The 25348-nt window shown below is 35.3% G+C and overlaps 1 protein-coding gene across 2 annotated transcripts; it reads left to right on the forward strand.

Moving 5' to 3' along the window:
• The first annotated feature begins 1661 nt into the window (after positions 1 to 1661).
• Positions 1662 to 23493, forward strand: LOC105060493 (protein DNA-DAMAGE INDUCIBLE 1). 2 transcript variants are annotated; one of them, XM_010944228.3, is made up of 17 exons: positions 1662 to 1799; positions 1946 to 2045; positions 2226 to 2258; positions 2366 to 2490; positions 8256 to 8364; positions 11570 to 11686; positions 12046 to 12111; positions 13557 to 13619; positions 13708 to 13752; positions 15019 to 15080; positions 16867 to 16960; positions 18807 to 18899; positions 18981 to 19050; positions 19248 to 19324; positions 21740 to 21797; positions 22007 to 22032; positions 22938 to 23493. In XM_010944228.3, the coding sequence occupies exons 2-17, from the start codon at positions 1980 to 1982 to the stop codon at positions 23064 to 23066; spliced, it is 1233 nt and encodes a 410-aa protein (XP_010942530.1). In that variant the 5' UTR covers positions 1662 to 1799; positions 1946 to 1979; the 3' UTR covers positions 23067 to 23493. The 2 variants fall into 2 exon arrangements, with proteins under 2 accessions (XP_010942530.1, XP_019701382.1); XM_019845823.3 differs by lacking the exon at positions 1662 to 1799 and adding an exon at positions 1813 to 1885.
• Positions 23494 to 25348: the final 1855 nt, after the last annotated feature.

Raw genomic sequence — 25348 nt, forward strand, 5'->3', positions numbered from 1 at the left:
CATCTCTAATTTCTATGTATCATTTTACTATTATTATATAGATTCCTCCGGACCTTATAACGGGCGATATTCGAGCATGTTGGCCATTAAATGCTAGGTGTAGGGAAGGATGCTGTTAGAGTTAAACTGATCACTCTTCGACCCTCAGTCTCCATCTCCCCATCTCTTCCAAACATGTTTGAGAAGAAATCTCACCATTTGTATAGCCATGATTAGGATTCTTGGGTCTCAAATTCTTTTTTCAGGTCTCAAGTAGTTTGCTTTCTTCCTCCCTTCTTTCTGATGCTATTTTTTTTTCTTAGGGTTTTTGTATGCTAATTTTTGTTTTGTTTTATTGTCCAAGAATTCTTGGCTTCTCTTACATTTATGATTTAAGCCACTCTCTTCTCCTGGATATTGTTGACATAAATTTTCAGTGGGTCATCGGTGTTTTTTTATTGTTTTAGTCCATTGCATTCCTCTTGAGATTGATTTCTTAACAAGACTTCAGTTTTTTTTTTTTTTTTATTGATGGAAATTTTTAGAGCACTATCGTTTTCCTTTTTTTTTGATGAACACGATATTCTGTTTTCATTGTATAAATTATTGACTTAGTTTTTTTCGGAATAAAATAGAGATTATTCTCTAAAAAATTTTTGGTTGGACCAAATCCGTCACTGTGTTGGCGGACCAATCTAATTGGGAAGCAACATGTAGAAAGATAGATAAAAAAATAATGAATAACAAAAAATTATTGATTAAAATAGTTCAATCGTATGTATTTTGGATCATTCAATAGCTAAATAGTACATCATTCAAAAAAATAAAATTTTTTAATTTAAAATAAAAAATTATTGATTAGAATAATTCTACCATGTATATCTTGGATCATCCAATAATCAGACAGTACACTATCCAAAAAAATAAATAATTTTTTTCAAAATAATTTCTCATGGATAACTATATATGTTGCTTTATGATTGGACCGATCTCTCGAATCAGTGGTAGATCTAGTCTAGCTAAAATTTTCACATAATTTTCAAGTCCAGGAGAATTTAGGTTGCCGTAAAAGTCTTTGTGCACCGTGTGCAGTACAATTAAGTTGACATGGAGCGTACCACCTAATTACCATAAAGTATGTAGCTATCATTTTCTAATGTATATTTAATAGTATATTTAATATCTGTAGTTTTATTTTTTTGTTTAAAATTTTGACTGACAAAAATGTTTCTCTTTTTTAAAAAAAATTATGACATTCTGTAATCCTATTATAACATCCCGTAATTAAATTATGACTTCTTGGGATGTCATAATTTTTCTTTCAAAAAGTATAAAGAGAGAAAGGTATTTTTATCATTAAAAATTTATAAAATTTTTAGATGATAAAAATATCTTTTCCTTTTATATGGCATCCCATGCAAAAAGTCATAATTTGACTGCAGGATGTCATAATATAATATGACCACGGGATGTTATAAATTTTTTTTAAAAAAAAAATATTTTTATCATTTAAAATTTTAATAAAAAAAGTTAAACATAAAGATATTAAATATATATTAAAAAATAGAGTCTATGCGGTCCAATTAGGTGGAGAGGTGCATTTTTTTTCTACGCCAGGTGCAGTGTCCAAAGAATTACTCCCTAAGTCGCTATGTACCTAAGCAAACTGGGCCGGCCCGTAGGCCGACGCAAGGACAGGACTCAGGATCGTTGAGGCTTTGATTGCAGTTGTGGGGTGGTCACGTCACGTTGCGCTAATTTCCTTCTCCGCAAAGCTATTGGATTGTGGACTCTCCATTGACGACGACGCGAAGAAACAGGTAAAATTCTCATCTCCGAAATCGTCGATTTCGCTTCTCCTTTCGCTTTTCTCCTCAAACTCCAAGGCGAAGCCGGCAAGATCGAGGTGCGAGGATTTTTTTTCCTTGTTCCGCCATTCGAAACCCTAAAGATCTTTGAATTCCAGTGCAAGAAGCGAGTCGGTCACGCTGAGAAAGAAGATGAAGATTACTGTAATGACCGCGGACGATCGGTTCATTACGCTGGATGTCGATCCGGATGAATCCGTAAGTCCCTCCGAAATTCCTAATCTTTTTCATGTTTGCGAACTCTCCGATCCAAGATTGGCGTTTTCTCGCATTGCACTGTTTAAATTGTCTGCAAAGATCGATTCTTTCTTTGAAAATTAAGGGTTATGATTAAATATTTGTGGTTTTTGAGGCATCTTGGGGTTAATCTTGGTGCAGATTGAGAATGTGAAAGCGCTTTTGGAGGTGGAGGTAATCTGCATTGGAATGGGATTCTTTCTTTTTCCTTTTGTTCCCCCCTTGCAAAGATTTTGGATTTTGATTATTCTTGCTCTAATGATGGGTTTCGACATTAGCAGACTAGTGTATCTCTTAGTCAGCAGCAGCTGCATTTCAATGGAAAGGAGATGAAGAACTCGGATCGTTTGAGTTCTCTTGGAGTCAGAGATGGAGATATGGTGATGATGATTCCAGAAGCCTCTCAGTAAATCTCTTTTCCCTCTGATCAAACATTAACAATATGGGTTTCAATCAGTATTGATGTTTTGGTTCATGTGGAATATGCAATTAAATAGAATGCTAATAGCAATACGGTGATTATATGCATGTGTTATTTCACTAGCTGCACTTAGTCGTAGAGCGTGTATGTGCTGAAGAGAAATTTCAATATGAAGTGAAAGAAATAGAGAAAAAAAAAAATTCAATGGTGTCGTTAGAGAAAGCAGGAATATTCAAAGGCCAACTCATCCTCTAAGTCAGTATTTAGAGTCATCTTATTAATAACATTTTCTATGGTCTGGTAATCCATCTTTGGACCAGTTATCATGATCCAGAATGCAAGCATATTTGAATCTTGAGGCATGACTATCATAGTCAATTGATATGGAAGCAAAAATGACATTTGAGGCTGAGGGATTCTTAAGCAAAGCAAATGATTAAGCAGAGTATAACCAAAAGTTCATTACAAACCATAGGTAAATACAAGCCTATCACATCTTAATACAACATATTATAGTATATAAATGTACTTTCAACTATTACAATACTGTAGACTAACTATTACAGGTCGATGCTGCCTCAATGATCATTGGATCCTAAAAATTCACTCTGGAAATGAATTCCTTTTATCCCCAAACTTCACTTCAACTGTACTCAATTCGTCTAAAACGTTTAATAGTAGGAGTGAGCTATGTAGCTTAGCAATCAACTTACCATGGTTAAAAGAATAAAGTCTTTTATTAAAAATGATCAACCATTTTAAAGGAAACACATTATAATAAATTCAACCTTTATTCCAATTTCAAATACAAATTTTGTTTATTGAAATGCCCTTTCACTAAAATGTCGAAAATTAAAGTTTTCAAATAAGAAATGATATAATGTATATGCTAAAATATATAGTTAGAAAATAGTGCAGAGATTTTTCATATAATCTCACATGTTCTCAACAAGGTTTATTTATACCCTTGAGGCTACTCATATTATCCTCCTTGCTAAAAGCAACCCACGTCATTCATATCCTTCCTAATATTCTGATACTGGAGTGCCTAGGGTTCACTTGCTGGGCGAGTGGGTTTGAACCCCACATTAGATGCTGGCCCATTTGGGTGCTAACATGGGATGCACGGTTCATAGGATCGTGCGGTGCATGCATGACAGTTGCACTGGTCGCGGCTTCCGTGGACATGAGCCTCAGAACCCAGGATGCATTTTGTCTCATTAAGAAAACTTGATCTTAGTTGAGTCTAGGAAGTTTTGATTTCTGTGAAATTTTTTTTTTGAGAATGTTGATATTATTAGGAAAGTTAGTAGTTAGTATTCTTCGAGTTAAAATAGGATTTGAAATCTCACACTGGAATGAAGAAGAAAAGAGGTCCCTTTGTATTGCTTATAGACATCCCCATTGGGGCTTATGTTGTAATCTTGCTCGAGATATTTAAGTTATTGATTAGTGAGAATTCTCTTGTGGGAATTGTTATTGCTATCTTTCAATTCTCTCTCAACTCTATTTTGGTGGATTCTTAGGGTGTGCAAATGAGCATCGTGAGAGCTGTATCTTGGAGTGGTCAGCCAAGATGGTGTTTTCGGTTTTGGAAGAGTGACCCATCCTGCTCCTTTTTCTGCTATTGTCTGCTCTGTTGAGAGCCTACTAGTTTGTGAATAATCGCTGCCTTTAGGTTCTAACAACTTGCATGATATGTGTTGTAGTGGGGTTTTTATCTAGCCATAATTGGTTGTATCAACGTATCCTTCTTCTGAGTTTTTAGCCCAAGTTCAACATCTCCCGATATCATATTCGGACGAGATTTTATGGATGCTAACATAGATAAGATCCTTAATAATCCTCGAGGTCCACTTACAACACTTGGACAACATTACACTTATCCTCATCTATGACCTAGAGCAGGCTACTCTTACCCCCAATCTAGACGTTCCTCCTTGATATTCAAGTAAGGCTAGTCATATATCACTTGGCTTGAATGGTGCATTTGTATTATTTTAGTTTAACCTAAGATTGATAAGATTTTCTGATATGTCATTATGGAAGCTTCAATGAGAATAAGAAACAATACAACATAGACATGCTGCGATCATCATCTGCACATGTTTTTCCATTATAGCACACGGGCACAGTTTCAGGAATACCAACTTGAAATCATATTATTTTGAAGTTATCCAATTAGAAATTGATGTCTAATTTCAAGAAACATAAGATTCAAATTTTCAAAGAGGAAAGCATCAAGATCCTAACAACATATCATAAACTTTTAAAATTGATGCAAGAGTTGTTTAAAGATTTCAATTTCAAAAAGAAACTTGAGGCTTTAATCGTTGACAAGTATTTTAACGTTTCAAATCAATAGCTGGTTTGGAAGGGGTTCAAACATTAGATTCTTCTTAAAATTTCAAACAGGTAATGGTTCAACTGAATGATTTCACAGGAGTTATTCAAAAGTAACTAGTCTTTAGGGTCTTAAAAGAGTACATAAGGTTGATGGGACTATCAGATTAATAGGATTAATTAGCCTAATTTGAAACTCCAATTTTCCAAATTATACAAGATTTAAAACACTAGGTAATTTCATATTCAATATAATGGAAAGTTACTAACCATCAAAAGCTAATAAACTCCTAGTTCCCTTGTCCATGCTCCTCTCTTTCCTCTTCTTGTTCATCTTCCTACTCTTCTTATCCTTTTTCCCCTTAGCCGCCCCTCCCTTTATTTATAGGCAAGGTAAGGTGGCTAAGTTGGTGGGGTCCACTAGGTGACTCACCTAATAAGGACATTTTCTTAAGTAGGTTGGTTTCGAAGGTCACAAGAAAGAAGGGTTTGGAAAAGAAGATGGAGCAGGCAATGAGTCAGCAAGTGAAAATTCCAACAGAACCCTCAGAAACAACACTTATTTCCATTTAAATAAATGTCATCATTGTAATTTTATTTTCATTTCTATTTCCATTTGTTTAAGACATTACATGTAAATAAAGGGGTAACTCCCATTTGAGTTCAATAAAAATACCCAAAAATTCAAATTTGTTAAGAATTAAAGGTTGGTTTCTTAGTTTTAGTTCAAACTATAGATTTCCAATGTTGGGTCAAACTTTGATCTTCCAAAAGTTAAGCTAAATTTCATAAATCCTATTATGCCAAAACATTGTTAAAATCCTGAAGTACGGAAAGTCTTATTAATTCTTTGAGGCATATCATCATTTCAGTATTAATCCGCACTTAGCATCTTGACAGAAAGTTCATATGATGATATTTCATACCCATAAATATGTGTCTAAGTACAAGTGTGTTATTAACATAAGTCTTGCATGAGAAGACATATGTCTGGGAAATAGTTGCTGAGTGGCATGGTGTGATTCATTGCCCTGCTGCAGCATGTAATGCGTTGGCGCGGGCATAGAAGCGGGTGTAGAACAAGTATTTTCGTTTTTACATGATGCATGTTAGTCTTCTTGATTTAGTTTAGGTTTGTACTAGATTTTGGTTTAGTTATTTTCACTGTTTTCCTTTAGATTTAGGAGAAGTAGATTGTAGAAGGCATGCCATACCATACCGAACCGGATGGTACTAAGTGTACCATATTATACCAATTTGGTACCGGTGCGCGATATGGAGGGCGTATCGACACTTGATACACCAAAGTGGCTCTTGTAGCTTTTGTAGCGACACAATAATAGGGTGGCACCAGTATGAGGCCTGGCATTGAGATGTCGTACCTTGAGATTTTATTTTATATTTTCTCCTGATTTTCAGATTCAATTTTAGGATTGTTTTTAACTGGGGGTTTGGTTTTATTTTTGGAAGGATTAGCATCCGTATAGGCTGGTTAGGAAAGCTTTTAGTCACGAGGATGATGCTTTTTGAAGAGATCAGTGGCCTTTCATGTTTGGCTAGATAGAAGAATGAAGGTGCTATTTTAGAAATTCTTATATTTATATTTTGTTAGGAAACATTAGGAGGCATCTTGTTTGCCTTTTCTTTTATTTGGTTCCTACGAAGGAAGTCTGTAGTGTTCTTTCAGATAAAGAGTCCTATTTCCTAATTCTTATTATGTTGAAGGAGGAGAAGAAGAGGGTATAGTCATATTTAGCAAAGCATAGTAATTAGTTCTGCTTATTTCTTCATATCCATTTTCTTTCTTTCTCTAACCATTTTATTTACTACTTGGTTTGAGGAAATCTCCGCAACTAGTGAAAACAATTGCCTTTGGGAGCATAGATTTGTTCCCTTGTTGACTTATTTGTGATAATCTGAACTTACCTGTATATTGTTAACTATTATTGCTGATTCCAGATAGATTTCTGATCCGACAACATTATAGATCCAATGACCACTACATCACTACGTGAGGGTCTGACCCATGAATAGATGACTGTGTAGTAGTTTCTTTTACAGAGTCAAATTTTATGTATCTTTCTGTTACAATTGTGCATTTGATGGTGAATCTATGTTTTTCCATGGGCTCGTTGTACTCAAGGTGATGGGGACAGACCCACCACCTTTGCCCCACCCCTTTCGGGGCATCCTCGTTTCTGATCTTGCTGGTTGTGTTCATACTCATGTTGTTTGAGGACTCCGCCCTATCAAAAAAAAAAAAAAGGTACTAGGGGTGATTGACTAAACTACTTCTTGGATAATGACCAATCATCCTGTTAGTTATTTAATTTTGATCTTCACGGATTTTAATGTGAATTGTGAGGTTAGAAGAAGGGAGAAGAGAAAAAAGAGTCACACAAATAAAAGCAAATTATTTTTACAACTCTTCAGCAACTACAATTAATTTTTCCATTTTTCCTCCAGTTAGAAAGCTACATGCACCTTTACCTGTCTACCTACTCTGCCTTTTATGTGGCAACTTTACTGACGTGTATCAGATCTTATCTATTAAATGAGAATGACCAGAATACAAGAGAAATTGTGTAGACATCTTGTTCTTCACACCTTCTCTTTTTCCTGGTGTTCTAGATATCTTCTTTTGAAATCATACATTTCATTTCTTAAAGCAACAGCTTTGAATGACATGCAAAGAGCCATCACTGGTTATGTTTGCTTAAAGTCTATAATGTTCTTTTTCATTTTCCTTATCAAAAAACTGCCTAATAATATAAACTTGAAAGTGACTCTCTCTCTCTCTCTCTCTCAAGTATGGCATGTGCATAAGATGAGTTGAGACAGTTGGATAGAAAAATGAACTTTTGCTCTCCATCTTCTAAATCTTATTCAGATAAAATATGATGTGAGATATGCTTCTCTTTGATGTATGGTTTTCTAACTGAATGTCTGGAAAGAGATGTTGACTGCATTTTTTTTATATACATCTTCATTGCTTGCTACTCTTATATAGATCTCTAAGCGAAAAAAGAAAAAAGAAAAGGAAAAAAAAAAGAAGCACCATTGTGATTTCTGTATCCTCCCAAATAGAATTTTTTCTTGCCATCATTTGTCTATATGAGTATGACTTTCTAGTAACTTGCCTAGTCAAGTCTGCCAGTAATTTGCCACTGCTTCCATTAACTAGAAGAAAGATATTCTGTTCATGAGTTAATTGGTTTTTGCTATTTGTGGGAAAAATGTTACATTGACTTCAGAAGATGAGATTTTTTTTCCCCTATTTACAGCTAGTTATGGATATTATTATTCCACTGAGAGGACTAATTCCATTGATATCTATAGGGCTATTTTAAAGTGACATTTGCTGAGCTGTCCTGAGGTGATAATTGCTTTTGGCTGAACTATTTCAGGGCATCTTCAAATGATTTAAGATTGAATTCTGATGGTTCTGCCATGAATCCTGGAGCCTTCCGGCAGCGGATCCACAGTGATTCACAGTTAATGGCTCAACTGCTTCAGGTATTGCTTGACCTCAAAACTGTTTTTTCATGCTGAACGTACTAAGAACCTTTTTTTTTAGTAGAAGGGTATCTTGCCCATGGTGGTTCATCTCTGTCCTTCAAAGATTTTGCATCTGGACCAAGCTGGTTTTGGTCCAAATTATACGACACGCATCAAATCTGGAATAGCTGTTTATAACGAGTTTCCCCAACTCAATTTAACTCACGCCAAAGTCTGTTAAAATAAATGTTCTGTCAAATTGTCTTAGCTGTGTTGTTGTCAGCACTCAGCAGTTTGCCAAGTGTTTGTGTGTTCAAAAGCTAGAAAAACTGATTTTTTTGTATGAAAACTTCAGCGATAAAAGACCTGTGGTTCTTGTTTCCTCCCCCCCGCCGCCACCCCCATTTTTTCATTCTGAATAATGGCCCCTTTAGAATCTGAGATGACCATGCAACTTCATTGCTGATAACTTTGGGTTTCGCTAGCTAGATTAACTTAACTTGCATCTAAATCTTTGAATCATAAAGCTCTATTAGGTAGCTAATGGTGCCACATGGCCAAATGCATCTGACTAGTCTCAAGTTCTTCTAGATTGATTTGTTCTAAGATCTATAATTACTTTTTGTGGTCATCTATCATAAAAATTTAGAGCAATGAAGGTGCATTGTAGGAAGATATTCATGGTTGATGTCCCCTTACAGTCTACACATGCAGTATAGTTTCTTATACCATGGACACTTATCTTGCATGGAGGTTATGAATGAATCTAGATGAAGAAAGTTGTAGATGTGCTCAGGTAGCAAGGAAAAGAGAGGATGTGGTAGATAACTGATTGGTCTAAGAATCAAAATATCTTTGGGCTTGATGTGCTGTAAGATAAAATATACTTGATTAATATAACTTCAATTTTAATGGGCCAACTTAAACTTAGGCAGAGATGATTAACTTTTCACCATATGAAAGGTCAAAATCCAATTGAAAACCTGATTTCCTTGTTCTCTCTGTTGTGTCTTTCTTTGTAAGGCTTACAACTATGTGATGCGCAAACATAGCTTGTGATACCTGTTCTGGGTCATCTTAACATATGACAAAAAAATTTGACTATTCTAAATCTTATGGGTTCTTTTGGGAAGTTTGCGTTCCATTGTACAAAAGTGGCCCAATGACTAGAGTTAGGCTCATATCGAGGATGATGATAGAGGTCCTGTTGTTTTAGTTTTACGTCATCAGAAAAATATGAATTGTGTTAAATCGACTATATTGACGATTACAATCAACTATTATCTATCTCAAGACAATTGCATTTATTGATTAGATGGTCTGAAAACATAAGTCTATAATTGCAACAAGCTTCCTTGTTTATAATCGAATGCTTGAGATTTGTGTCCTAAGAAGAAGCTACAATGGCATTCTTGCTTCCCAGATTTGTGATTTGGAGGATATACATCAACAAAGCATGTGGGATTATTTTATTTTTTTCTCAGGCCCCAGCGAGCGGGTGATCAAATTTTTCCCACCCATTTGCATCCCTGAAATCATTTCAGGTGCATTGCATGTGTGGAGTTCTAGTATTTCAACCCACAAGTTAACATCAAAATGCTTTTATACATGTTTGCAAAATTTACCTTAAAACTAGTGGAAAAAAGTCTTGCATTATAAACTGTAACCAGTATCATTGTATCTTAGTATCTTATCACATTATCAGGTACTATCTCATAACACAAATCAATATTGACCATCATGCAATTGATACTTTTTTTTTAAGTGATGTCTAAGATACAGATGCCTGTGTCATGACATGTTATGTTTATAGAACATAGTAACGATATTTTATTTCAATTGTGTTTGTTTCTTGTTGTACAATTTGAATTTGGGGGCTCTCTCTTTTCATGTTGGCTTTAATGGATCAAACCATTTCTATCAGTTATTTGCTGTGAAATCATCTATCCTCCATTTCTAAGCCTCCTATTTTTGGTCTCCAACTCCATGATTTCTTGTTATACTATATGAAAAAGCCACCCGTGTCTTTATCCTTGCAATGCTCATTTTGTCTGAATTGCTTTTCATGCCTAACATTTTGATCCATACAGAAGGTTGCTATTATAATTGTCTTTCAAACTTCTTGGAATATGTTGAGTGCTATATGATCATATAGTACTGCAGAGATCTGTTCAACGTCATCCTACTAAAGCTCTATTATCAGTTTGTAACAGTCCTGAATATGAGAATATCCCGCTGTTCTTTGTATAATACGACAATAGTATCATAACAGATCCTACAGTATCATGCGTTGTTGCTTCAGTTCTAGAAAAACAATCATCTGTGTTCTCTATTTTAGTTTGTTTTTGCCTTAGTTTCACATAACCTGCTTCTCTGATTCCATCATGGTATTCAATCATCTCTTATCTCAATAAATCGACAATATAGGATCTGCAGATCACATGCATTTAGGGTCTTCCTCAAAATTATATAATGAATGAATTTACAACAATTATCAAAATGTCAGACTTCACTTAGTGCAGGTTTATTGCCACTTGGGAGTTTCCATTTTACTTTGTATGTAGTTCCTGCAATTATCATTATTTACTCAATACATTTCTTTTATATTGTCACTATGGATATTCATGTGCTTCTCTTTTTCAATACCAACTAAATTGTCTACTATGCACTATATTATATGCATTCTGGATCAATGAAGCCATGTTTTGGTTATAGTTCTTTGTGCTAAATTGCCTTGTTAAGAAATTTGCTTCCGCGGTTATCATTCATGATGTCAATTGAAATGCTTGTCTCAAATTTCATGCTTAAATATCCTTATTCATAGCTCAACAACACGAGGCATGTTTTTTTTTTTTTTTTGTGCTAACAGATGTACATTTTTGAGCTTTCTTATGTTGTTCCTATGACATATTATAAGTATTCATGACCTGAATTGAAATGCTTGTCTTAATTTTCATGGTCCAAGATCCTTATTCATAGCTCAACAACATGAGGCATGATATTTTTCTTGTGCTAACAGATGTACTTTTCTGAACTTTCTTATGTTGTTCTAATAAATATGATTACTTCATGTTAAACAATTATTACTGTATGTTTGCATTAGTTCTTAATCTTCTTGCCAAATGCATGCTGCCATCATTGCTTCATTATCCTAAAGTTCTGCTTTGGTATCCCATCTTTTGTTGAGGTTCTTTTGTGTCAAAGATGACTATTTATCTTGCAGAATGATCCACCGTTTGCACAAGCTATACTTGGTGATGACCTCGATCATCTGCAGAATGTCTTGCGAGAGCGTCATCAACAAAGACTAGAAGTGCGACGTAAACAAGAAGAAGAGCTTGTAAGAAGTCTGTGCTAATTTAGCACATATATTTCTGTCATTATTTAAAGGAACACTACTGGTATCTGCATATCTGTGTTAAATAGGTTGGCTTTTGGTTCAGACATTTTTTCCCCTGGTACATACATGTCTTTCTATTTTTAAAGCATTTTAAGTTTATAGGGTCATTTAGGCTTTGTGTGGTGATGATAGGTTTGTGATTGTCAGCATTTATGTTATTATTGTTTCTTAAACATGCTTGCCTTGTCTGTGGTATCCAAGTTCTTAGAGGCATTTTGACCTGTACAGTATCAAATTGATTACATATATTGCTACAAATTGGCAAACTCGTGTATACTAAACAATAACACCATTTCCAGGCTCTGGTGTATGCAGATCCTTTTGATGTTGAAGCACAGAAAAAGATTGAAGCAGCTATTCGGCAGGTCTATTATTTATTTTGCATGTTGCTAATCAAGAATTATTTTGTTTTCATATCTTGTTCATTTTTAATACTAGTACTGAAATGCTTGTATGAAAGCATGAAAGATGATGATGTGTGCGAATGAGATACAACTATTCCGTCATCAGTTCATCTGTGAAATAAAAGGCATTACCCTTAGATTCCATTTTCATTTCTTTCCATCACTTTCTCAGCATCCTAAGTTACCAAATATGCCTAGATGGTTGCTCTTACCCGAAAGTGAAATAGGCTAGAGATTCTAAATGATTAATTTGATCTATTGATACAAAGCTTGTTAACCTTGTGATGCAAATTTGGTGCCAAGGATCTCTTTTCCTTGTCTGTTGGTTGAGGACAAAGTTTTAAGCTTTCAGCACTAAAGATACAACTGTTCTTTGAAGACATTAGTTAACAGACATGATTTACATGTATATATTGTTATACTCAGAAAAATGTATGCAATGATAGCGCGTTGATTCACACGTGCACACACACACAAAGAATCTGTATATGTTAAAATTGAATCGATCATATTCTATCCTAGTAATCCCTAAACAACTGCTGAGCAAATATAGAACCTTGATGTGTCAGTATGGGCCATCCAGCAGATCAGTGCCCTCGGTAACTGTCCAATCTGATAATATAATTCCTCCTGGAGAAAGGAACATCCAATATATGAAGGTGGCTGGTGGTTCCAGCTCCAACTGGATAATTATACATGTACTCCATCCAACTGTAGCAATTCCATGGTACATCTACTTGTATACGGGATATTATGTAAATATCATAGTTGGGCATCCCAATAGACTGAAAGCTGCTGCTTAACCCCACTATGAAAGTGGGAAAAGATTTTGTGGTTGCCTGTCTTGTGAATATAACATTGTAGCATGACTACCAGTGCACTCGAACTTTTAAGACTCACAATGCTAACATAATTAAGAGAGTAGTCAAGCCATGGACAACTCAACTGATATGAAGTATTTGCCACATCTTGACCATGACGGCGGTTGTCTTGTTTCCGCATGAATGTGCGAACTAGAATCCAAATTTGTTTCAGAATCTGATTTTGATTTGGTTTCCTCAAGAGATACAGAACCTGGCTTGGATTTCTGATGCTATTTGGATCCAGTGTCTCGAAGGATCCAATGCAAAACAAATCTGGCCCATTGATGAAGCGATGTTGAAGGTGCATTTGCAGTTGGCCAGAAGTGTCTATACCATGCATTTCTTAGTGGTGTATGCCATTAAGCCCTTAGTGTGGGCACATACAATGCTAGAGGTCTATGCTGAAAGCAGTATACTTTGTAACATCAGGATCATGTTGAGCTATCTTTCTTATTGGCTAATCTTCTCGCAACATAACTATGTTGTTAGTACTAATTCATGCTCTATCCAGTGTGGTTATCACTAATCAATAATAAACTGCAGAAAGGAATCGATGAAAACTGGGAGGCTGCATTAGAACACAACCCTGAAGCATTTGCACGAGTGGTATATCCTGTGCACATTTTTTTGGTTTTAAAATTATATGAACTGGAAATGTGTCTATGTACTTATTGAAAACTCTTCCATTCTACAGGTTATGCTGTATGTGGACATGGAAGTCAATGGGGTACCTGTCAAGGTATTGTTAAAGAATGGCATTTTTCATCCTATAACCTCTGTTTCTTTTTCTTTTTATTTTATTATACAGTTTCTTTTGCAAATGTGAGTATGCTCGTAAAACACCAAGTTAACATCCTGTTGGGCTGGCATACCAAAGTGAATTTATTCTGTAGTTGTGTTTGAAATTTTAGAACTGTTATTTTGATACTAGGAGTTCATTTGTCAACTTTATTTTCATGTTCCTGTCTAAGAAAGATGAGAGAGAGATTTTTGGGCAGGAAAAACAAAATGTTAATAGTAACATTTCTTCACATAAACATGCCCGCGCGCGCGCGCGCGCACACACACACAGAGAGAGAGAGAGAGAGAGAGAGAGAGAGAGAGAGAGAGAGAGAGAGAGTGGTTACTTTTCATGCCCCGCATGAAATGAGTACTGGTCCTTCACTGGTCTGGTTCAGCATGGCTGGTACAGAGCAGAACAAGTCAACACTTAAATCCTTTTTGACTGTTTGTTTGTCAGTTGCATAGGTTAGCTGGTTCTTAACTTTAGTTGACTAAAAGAATCATGGAGGATGCTTGTAATATTCAGGCTGTGGCATTCTATACATATTGCATTGTTTTTTGTTGACATTTGATGCAGCCCCAGGTAAAAATACATGCTGCTGAAAATATTGTCTAGATTTGGTTTGGATAAAAAATTTCCTCTCAATTTTCTAATGTGGACAACAGAAAAACTAGTGTAAAGGATTAATTTGGGAAAGGAAGGATATGAAGGAGGAGAATTAGAGGAGCAATAGAAGTTGAGAGAGAAGAGGAGAGACGAAAATCGAGCAAATATGCTAAATTCTCTATGATAGTTTGTTCAGAATAACCCATAAAGCACATAAAAAATTTCACTGTTCATGGGCCTAGAAATGATTGTTTGTGCTGCATTGGTTAAAATAACCATTATTATCGAGGATGTGGATTGAGCCATGAATTTTGAAGAACATGCACCACTGCCACCTTGATTTTTCTTGTTGGGCAGTTTAGCCTGTTCTCTTGGCTTGTGGGTAGCCTTCATGATGGAAGGCTTTCGATATATTTATCTTTCCTCTAATTGTTATGCATTTTTATTTTTTTTTGGCAATTCATTGGCACAATTCCTTAAGGTTGAAGGTTTTTGATGTATTATCTTCTATCCTCATTATTATGCATTTTAAATTCCTTTTTTTTTGATTTATTGCCAGAGTTCCTTAAAAGTTAGTTTAAGTGTTCTTTTTTCCCTTTTCTATTGCTATTCCAGGCTTTTATTGATAGTGGAGCACAATCTACAATAATATCAAAAAGCTGCGCTGAGCGTTGTGGGTATGATAATTGATCAATCATATTTTCAGTTTGATGAATCGTAACTATCAGCTTTATGATATGTCTACTTCTAGACATATAAGCTCCAGAGTCCCGATGGTATGAATTTTGCAAATGCTCTTTGGGTGATCCAATATTTGAAGAAAAGTCCCATCTTTCCTTTATTGAAGTATTTCTTCAACAGTACAGAACTTCAGATTTAATTATTTTGTCAACTTTTAATCTAGCAAAGTTGCATAAAACATCAAAATTAAACATATAACGACCATGGGAAAAATGGTATTAGAAGCAAAATGTTGTTGGTTATTATATTACATAAGAATCAATCACAATTTATGTGCTATAACCGGTATTTGCTAGAAATTCACAAAGAAGAAGAAACTTGTTAAAAATAAATGATGAAAGAATTCCATACAGTACTACCTTATTAGAGAATTTCACGAGCCTGGAATTTTGTAGCAATGGTCGCAGCCTCTTTAGTTTTTAGTCTTTTTTTTGCTGTTACTTGGCATGCAATTAGAAGCTAATGGTAAAGCAGCTGCAGACCTCTCAATCTCTTTTGAGTCCACAAGAGATTAAAGTCCTGATTTATTAACAGGCTGTAGATATCGTTTTAGATCACCCCTTAGAAATGATTGATTAGATAAGATATTGATGTAGATCTTGTTTAAAATCTTTTAATGATTTCAAATAATCTTTTTATTACATTCGCATGTTTCTGAAATCTGGTTAGTTTTCATGTTGCCTATAATGCCATCTGAAGCAAACCCACTTTTGAACAATTTAAACTTCATGGAGGTATATAATTATGTAGAATCAATTTATGCTACACTGGGTTCGTGCTGTTTAATATTTGTTATATATTTTTGAAATTTAATTAATTTGTTTTCTGTGTTAAAATCTTTTGTCATGCCTTTATCTCGACTCTTCCCTGGCTGGTAAAAGAACCTTTTTTTATTGTGCTCTCACAAATTGCACTCTTGTGACAACATCAGCATGAACAAAAGAATAGTTATAAGAGACTGCTTCAATATATACAATATAGCATGCAGCATTTATCATTACTTTGTATTTCACTTTGATTTCTGATGTGATAGTGCACTTATTGATAGAAGCTATAAACATGCAGAAACCTGTTTTAGGTGGACATTAATTTAGGTGATCCAAAAAAAAAAAAGGAAAGAACAAATGCGTATGGAGTAGCGGAAAAACCCAAAGAGCGAAACTCAAACTTATACAGATGTATCTAATCTATTATGTGCATCAAATAGCAAAAAATAAAGAGTCCTAGGGATCTGTTGTTAGACCTCCCCGACAAAGTCTTTAGATCATGTTCCTTGGAAGCTGATCTCCTAATGTAGCACCCTGTTCCTTGTGCTTCAACATCACCACTGTCTTCATTTTATTGGATTTTTTTTTTTTTTTTTTTTGTGGCATTGATCTCTTTCAATATTTTAAAAATGGTATACATTTGAAAGGAGCTTTATGAACTAGCAGTTTGCTTCTCAGCTCAGCATTTTTCATCAGGACTTCTTGGTACTTGGTATGTTGTTATGTAAATGAATATCACGATGCACGAGTATCTTGATTGAGGTTGTGCTTGAGCAGAACTTCTTTTTTCTTATTAAGCATGCTTTTTTGGATTTCTTTTCCAAATATTTGTAACATATCACCTTTACTACTTGCTTATTTCAAAACCAGTGGTTATATGTTTGTGTGAAATTTAAAGAGAGTTCACCAATCATAGCCTGTTTCTCTAATAAATTGTTTTCTTTCTTTATGTTAGGTTATTAAGACTCCTAGATCAGCGTTACAGGGGTGTTGCTGTTGGGGTTGGCCAGTCAGAAATATTGGGCCGAATTCATGTAGCACCAATTAAGGTAGTTTTCAAATTTTGTTTACTTGTTAATAGCAGCTTGGTTTACAACATGTCCTTTTCTTGCTGTTGACCAAGAGAATGTTTCCATTTACTAAAGTTTCCTGATGTTGATCCCAATTTTTTATAAACAATATGAATATATGGTATCATCAAGTTCATCTTATCTGGAACATATTCTGGCTTAGACATATTGTGTGAGATACATATTTTCTTCATATGCATAATTATAATTAACAGGCATTACTTCATTTATTTGGACCACATCTACAAATTTGCCTTTAGGATTTATTTCTACAGCGTTAATATCTGCCGTTATTTCTATTTGTTTTCCTTTTTATATTCTTTCTCAAAATTACTATCCACGTTAATTTAGGTATTTTTATTTCTCATGATTCTGGTACATAAACTTGACCCCCTCTCCTTATTGAGGTCTACCGACTCTTGAAATCTTTAATGCATAGGCCATGTTATATTAATTGGTTTGCCACATAATAGTTAGCAGGTCCCTACTTTTATGCTTCCGCTAGTATAATCATCCCTCAGCTTATCCTTTCTAGTTAGCAGTCGTCCATTTTAGACCAAACAGTCTCATATTGTTTGCCAGGACCTTATTGCTTAAAATTTTGAATCATACAAAGTTTCTAATTTGTTTATTGTCATACAATTTTTTAGCTCAAGTTTCCAAGTGATGTGTGGATTAAGTAGCACCACACCATAGAGGCACTTCTCCAATTCATTTGTTTGGTTAAGATTAGCTAGATATGTATATGTTACCATTTGATTCCTTTGTTCAATATATCCCAGGTACAGGAAATGATTTCATTGGTGTAGCAGCTAGTTCTTTTTCGTTTTGATGGGAACCATACCTTTACTTCTATTTTCACTATGAATTGTCATACGCAAACATATCTGAAGTATGTTCTCACTATAGGTTGATTCAAGAAATTTATCCTGGAGAAAGTCTAATGTAGCAAGGTTTCGGGGGTTCAACAGATTGATGAACTGTAATATAGGTGATTAAACAATAGAAATTTATCCTGGAGGAAGTCTAATGTAGCAAGGTTTTAGGGGTTCGGCAGATTAATGGACTGAAATCAATTGAAGTCCATTAGTTAGATTCATCTCCTTTATCAGTTTGTTATCTTAGATAAATGAGAAGAATATCTGACCCAGCTTCTTAATGTTCAGATGAAGTGATTGATGGTTTACATCAAGTGCTAGAATGGGTCATGTACCTATAAGGCTATAACTATGGTTGACAAGCCTATCTTAGATTTTGGCATTCTAAGTGGATCTCTTTTGCCACTTATTCTATGTTTTGCCAGAAAGCATCCCTTTCAATTTTGATTCCTGTAGAATTCCTCATTGCATGCCTCTAGAGTGTTCATCTTGTGCAATTGCCTTTTTACTATCTCCTGCCATTTTGATCTATCTAGCTTTACCGGTCTTTATAGATCTATTTTTTACTTTTAAGTTTTAACCAAATTTGGGTATTGAATGATCTCGAGTTACTACAAGTCGCATCTAGCGCTATTATAGATACCTCCTCTTTTGGCTTATAGGGATGTGTTACTGAACATAATTGCTTTGGAGAACAATCCTCAACATTATGTCACATTTATTGCAGTATGGTTATTCAGTGACACCAGTTCCTCTAACTACCAACTTCAAGTATGTACTATAATGTTACTTTGTCAGGTATTAATGGTGATTTCACTGTGAACATCATAGCATTATGATGCCTTATGCAAACTATGATTATCATAGAGCCTACGCTAAGATGTTTCTGGAACACTTCATTTTAGTCAAAAACTTCTGTCTTCTAACACTGTGCTTGCATGTGACAGATTGGTCATTTATTTTATCCATGCTCATTCACTGTTTTGGATGCTCCCAATATGGAATTCCTTTTTGGGCTCGATATGCTACGTAAGCATCAGGTAATGATTTATATGTTTAAAAGTCTTATTTCTGATTGCTATATAGAGCTTATACTGATTATTTTGTGGGAAAATATGCAGTGTATTATTGATTTAAAGGAGAACGTCTTAAGAATGGGTGGTGGAGAGGTTTCAGTGCCCTTTTTGCCAGGTTTATCTTATGCTTACAAGTTATATGGTCTCATTTATTCAACGTTTGCTGGCAAGATTTTGTTATTTTTCTTACCGTTTGTTTCCTACTTTTCTTATTCCGTGCTTGAAAGTTTCTGCCACTTGCTTGGCAGTCTTTGAATTCTTTCACTACTGAATGCCCTATTTGTTGTCAACTGGTGTAATATTCTCTTACAGAGAAGGACATTCCCTCACTTATCCATGATGAAGAAAGGTTCTCTAAACAAGCTTCTCTGGGACAAGGATCTGTTCCAGTAAGTAACACTAGTTTCATCTTTCTTTTTTTCTTTTTTGTTTTTTTTTTTTTTTGGGGGGGGGGGGTACATGTTGCCACACCATTGTGCACCGGTACTCTTGATTTTCTTTTGTATTCCTTGCTATATGTTGCATTTCTTCTTAAGTAGATGATTTATATTCATGGACTTGTTAATTTTTATCCATAGGCTTGTTGGATTAATCTATAATTGGTAAAGCATCTGATGTTACCTTGTATTTTTTGGTATAATTAGAGATGGAGGGCTTATGGAAATATTTTTTGTTAGCAACCAGTCCATCTGATGCTGGACATAATTGATTAAATTAGGTAGTTCACAAGAGTAGTACAATTATGTCCATGTCGTTCCATATCTTAAAGTAGCAGTCAAGTGCATGAGTGTTGGTGTTAGATGGTTTCTTCGCTTATATTAATTAGTTTCTTTAATGCCCCTTTGCATGATTCTTAGCCCTTGACATTTTGTTATTCTGCTCTCCACCCTTGGGCCTCCATCATATAGTTCTGTGAAGATGAAACATTGGTGCACATGAAAATACCCGTTCCCTAATGTTACCAAGATCATTCGGCATCCAGTTCTTCTGTAGTAATTTGAGTCTAATTAGCTGCCTCATAATGTCAATATATCAGTAAAACTGAAGTCCTTGCTTCTTATTTATAGCCAACATATCCATCACTCATAACATAACATATAACAAGTCGTTTTTGATTAGTTAATGATTTTACTCTCTAAATGCTTCCAGTTTGGTGTAGAAGAAGTAATGCTCAAAGTCATGCTTAGACTTTAGAGGCTTTTGACAGAGGTACATTTTAAAGGTTGCATTTTGGGCATAAGGCTTCTGATCCACCAAAATGCTGTCGACTCAGACTTGCAGCATAGATATTTTCTGAAGAAATTAATGCACAAACCTATTGGGGGTGACATTAATGTCGCATGAAGGAACATGCTATAGGGACTTGGGGCATTTTTGTTGGTGGGCCTGAGGCCCATGCAGGTGACAAATCATATAGCTTATGGTGCCTGATATTCTGGAATCAGGACAGTCGTGAGGTTGATGTGATGAGCTACTCTGCACATGGCTTGAGACTTCTTTGTGCACACCTATTGCCAGCACACAGTTTCAGACCTATGCAAGCCTGAAAGGGAAGGTTAAAAGCTGCTTAAATCTGCACGGAAGGAACAAAGCAACAAAGAGCAAATAGCCAGCATCTTTCCCAAGTCCTAACCCTAGAAACATCTCTGGCATTTTCAATTGCAATCCTTTGTTCTTTGGATAAACAACCAGATTTTTCTCAGCACCATACCTACTTACATGATTGGGCCGATTTTCTAGGGCATAAGCTGATGCAATTTTTTCATTTTCTGTTACCTTTTTGAGGATCCATCTCTATAGCTGCTTTTAAGACGGCTATTAGTCTTTTACTTGGAGCAAAACCAGCTCTTGTAACTACATATTGAACTCTTCAATTCTAATTCTTCTCTTATCTAGAATTTATATCAGGTAGAGGTCCTTTAAACTAAACTAAGAGTGGAAGACCCCTTCTCGTCATTTGTTCACTGGCCGTGAGTGCAGTCTGACCTTGGAATTGGCTATTAAACTGAATGCAAATGTGTGGTACCTGTATCTTCAGGCAGCAAAGGGGTTTTCTATATAATTACTTTTCTGATATTTGATACATGTATTTTAGTTCGTTTAGTCCATTGATAAACTTGTGCTAAATGTATGTTGGATGGCATCCGACAAATTATTGGTTTTGGGAGTGAACTGCACACTGATAGAACAGCATCTTTTCTGGCAAAAGATCTGAGTAATAGTCCATGTACTTAGTGTTGTTCTGGTGGATTACTGTTTTGAACATGGCATTATTATGCATGCACTAATTTGACATCATAAAACTGCCTTTATTTCTGTTTTGTACAGTCATTTCTTGATACAATGGATCAGCAGCATAGTTTTTAGCTGCTTGAAAGTTAGAGGCAACAGATTTTAATTTGGTAATTCATATGCTGTAGTATCAAGCTGTCAGCTCTATGCAACAACAAGATCGATGCCTCTATATTGGGAGAAAATATGAAGCTGGAAACTCTACTCTTACCAATTGATTGCTTTGAAGAATTCCTTTGTTCTCTATAGTTACTACATAGATTGAGTTCATGTAAAAGTAATAAATTAAAGAGAGGGCATGGATTACTTGATATCATTTTCTGTATGCCCTATCTGTATGTATAGCACAATTAAAGCAAACTATGGTGAACATTATGTCATATTAGCATATTCTGTAAATCTTCTATATTTAATATTGCGAGTATGTTACATGTTTTTGTTCTGCCTGTCAAATTAATTAATTCATTGGAAGTTTCATTGCCCTGATTGAGATGCCTCCGTTAATTCCTTAGGAAACTTCAGGGGCACGAGAAAGGATTGCTGACACGCTAGCACGAACCCAAACTTCTGGTTAGCTTCAGACAATTTACCATAGCTTACTGTGTTATAGCTCATGGGTCTCATGTCTGCTAGCATTAAAGTTCTTATGTTCCTACTTTAATTTCATTTGCTTTCAGATGAGGATAATTCCTCTTCAGTTGTCTATTTTATTCATTATTTTTTAGATTTGCTTTGTGATTATTATTCATTACATAATGGTGCTTTCTGTTTGCTTTCAGGAACTCCACGAAATGATCGTATGCAGGTACTTTTGCTTTCCCAGGAATCATTTAGTACTTCCTATGTTTTATCAATTATCAAAAAAGTTCATTCTATCTAAGATTAAGTCGTAGTTGGATATGTATTTGTGATGAGAAATGCCTAAGTTTACTCCTGCATCAACAGACCTACTGTTCAAATCATTGAGCTCAGAAGATATTGAAATGTGGGACATAATACCTCTTGTTTGTGCAGTCATGCATAGTTACGTATATTCATGTATGTAAGCTCATAGATCCATGCTAATATTACATGCATGAATTCCACATCATTAATACATCTTGGAATGCACTATGAGATGCCTTGTTTTGAATCTACTTGTAAGCCATTTATGGAAAACCAACTGTTTTCACTGTTTTTGCATTCGATGTTGTCATAATCTCTATTTGTGTGCTGAAGCAAAATAAGAGGAAAGCTAGAGTGGATATTCTTCATACTGCGTCTGGCCACTCTTGTGAAAAATAAGTTCCTTGCCAGTTGCCATATGCCACAAATATCCTTGGAAGCCCTTTTCTTTGCATTTATGTGTACTGCATTGACAAGCTGACACCAAATTTATTGGAATTCTCTTACTAGAGTTTTCTGCTTCTCTTTAGATTTGGAGTCAAAATCATGTTGTTTCTTATCAGAATGCTTCTCTTTGAGGTCGTATTTCTTATGATTCCTTTCTTTATTCCTCTCTTTTCATTCCTTTGAGAAAGGATTGGATTAACGCTCTACTTCTAGCTGCCATTGAGCTGTATATGTTGATCAATTCATTTGCAACCTCTATTAATGTTTATGAGTTCTGTTCCAGCTGTAATCATGCTCGACCAATCAATTTTTACTAAATTTTTGCACCTATAAATACACCAAAAAATGGTCCTCACTGTGTGATTAACAATTAAGCAGGGAGCAGATTTTGAGGCCAAAATTTTAAAGCTGGTGGAACTTGGGTTTGAACGGGAGGCAGTGATACGGGCACTTACACTGTTTAACGGCAATGAGGAACAGGCTGCTGGTTATTTATTTGGAGGTTAAGCTTTTGATTATTCTTTCAATATTTATTATGTGCCATCATCAAAATCAACTCCTAATTCAAACATTAACATAGACTGCTGGTTTGCTCAATCAAACAAACCTCTTATTTGATTGTATTAATACCAGGACCCAACTAAAATTTTGTTTTACAGAGACTTCTAATAAAATTAGGGACATTAACGTCCAAGAAAGTGGCTCTTCGTATGTTTTGAACACCTCTAACTTCATCCCGTTTGCTGTCTGAAGTTTTTTCTTTTTGGACATGCTATCTGAGAAAGTTTTAAATTACTTTATTGCACGTTCTTTTCCAGTTCTCTGGTTTTGGGGAGAAATAATTTGTTTCAGGTGGGAGCATGGTTGTATTCAGTTATCCTGTAGCTAAAATGACATTGTACTGGAAACGCGGCTGCCCATCTTGCTCTTGTTATTTGAATTCCTCAGATAATTGTGTCATTTTCTTTTTTTTTTTTGGGGGGGGCGGGGGAGGTGGGGTGGGGTTGTGTTGGTGTAGCTACCTGAGAGGGTCCCCCCCCCGCAACAACACCCAACCACAAAAAAAAAGAAAAAAGAAAAAAAAAAGAAAAAAAAAGGAAAAAAAAAGAGAGGAAGGAAGCGGAACTTGGGTACGTTATTTCTATTTCAATCATAACATATTCTTATATTTGGTGCCAAACAAGGTGGGTCAATTTTTCGTTTTCACCATATTTTCCTCTCCAAAGTTAAAAAATTCCTAAAAAAACAAGGAGGAAATAATTACACTGGATGTCCATGTTTTGTTTATTATGCTTAGATTTTTTATAATCATATTAAGATCCCAGATTTTATAATCATATTAAGATCCCAGATAAAACCATTAATATTTTGAATTTGTCTATCATCTTTAGAGAATTACTAATGCCTTTAAACTAGTTTTTTTGGTAATAAATGCCTTTAAACTAGTAAACAGAAGTGAAAATGACATTGAAATGAAGTCATACTTTACCATTAGTTGGAGATGGTATGGGGTTAATAGACCTGCAAAGATAGGCTGGTGGCAGATGTAGATCTCGATGGATGAATCATAAGCAACCGTCGGAAGACTTTTATGGACGAGACTTATTAATTATGGTTATAATTTGATAGCAGGAACGACGACAAAAACCAATAAAAAAAAAAAAAGTATTCGAAGGAATGAAGTTATTTCTCCTTGGTTTTCTTTCATCTGGATTGTGGAAACTTTCAGGCAGCTATCTAGTGTGAAAATTGACACTTGATGATCTCAAAAGTGAAGTCGTTTGGAGGATCCTTTTAGGTGTGATCAAATGGAAAAGTTTCCATGGCACCCGTTGCGATTCTAATGGGTGCGTACAAGCTAAATATAGGATTACTTCTATTGTCCGATGCCACCAACCTCGGAGTGAATGCGACGGATGCCGGAACTAACTGGGATCTTAGACCCTTAAAACAGTTTACTGGCCTCAACTAGCTTCAGAACCGATCAAACATGCGGCTGGCTTACACCTTTTAGGTGGGCTTCATGAAAACGTGTGAAGTTAAAATTTTGATGTGCTTAAGCTTTGAGAGCTTCTAGTGAGCCTTATAGAGAAAATCTAACCATCTTATGGGTGGTCTCGTGACCTGCCCGTAGTTTGAAGTCTCTTATCTGGAGAATCCTGGATCACAATCAAGCTAGATCCATACAATTTGCGATCTATTCAACCGGGATTTAGAAGTAGTCCCAACCTCTGATCAAACCAGGCGAGCAAATGATAGAGTTTGGCTTTAAATCATACAACCAAATTCAGTTCAATCTTGTACGTCCAGTTTCAACCTAATTTTATGGATGCACTCGGATTTTTAAGACGAGGACTGGCAAATTCTTTTTCCCCCAAAGCCAGCCGCACGGTAGAACACTTCTAAGGAAACACAGATGGTCCTAAACAAATTTCATTAAATAAATAATTCTCGCGGAAAGGTTATTTTGTCATCATGCTTCTACTTTTACTAACCTGTTCGTTCAGGAGAGAGATTTTTCAGAAACTCTATAAAATCTAAAAGGTGAAGTCAGTCCTGTTAGTCCCATAAAGCCAAAATTCTCGAGCAATTGCATCCACTTCAGCAATACTTTTTCCGCATAATAATTTCTTTCACGAGATAGTATGATCTCCTCTAAACAACCAATATCATCACTGACTCATTCCCCAAAAAAAAAAACTAAAATTTATATCATCTTCAACAATCTAGGATCTTATTCAAAAAAATAATCATATTATTCAAATTTTTTAATCATATATAAGTACTTA

This window comes from Elaeis guineensis, chromosome 1 (genome assembly GCF_000442705.2).
Source record: "Elaeis guineensis isolate ETL-2024a chromosome 1, EG11, whole genome shotgun sequence".
Taxonomy (NCBI): Eukaryota; Viridiplantae; Streptophyta; class Magnoliopsida; order Arecales; family Arecaceae; genus Elaeis; species Elaeis guineensis.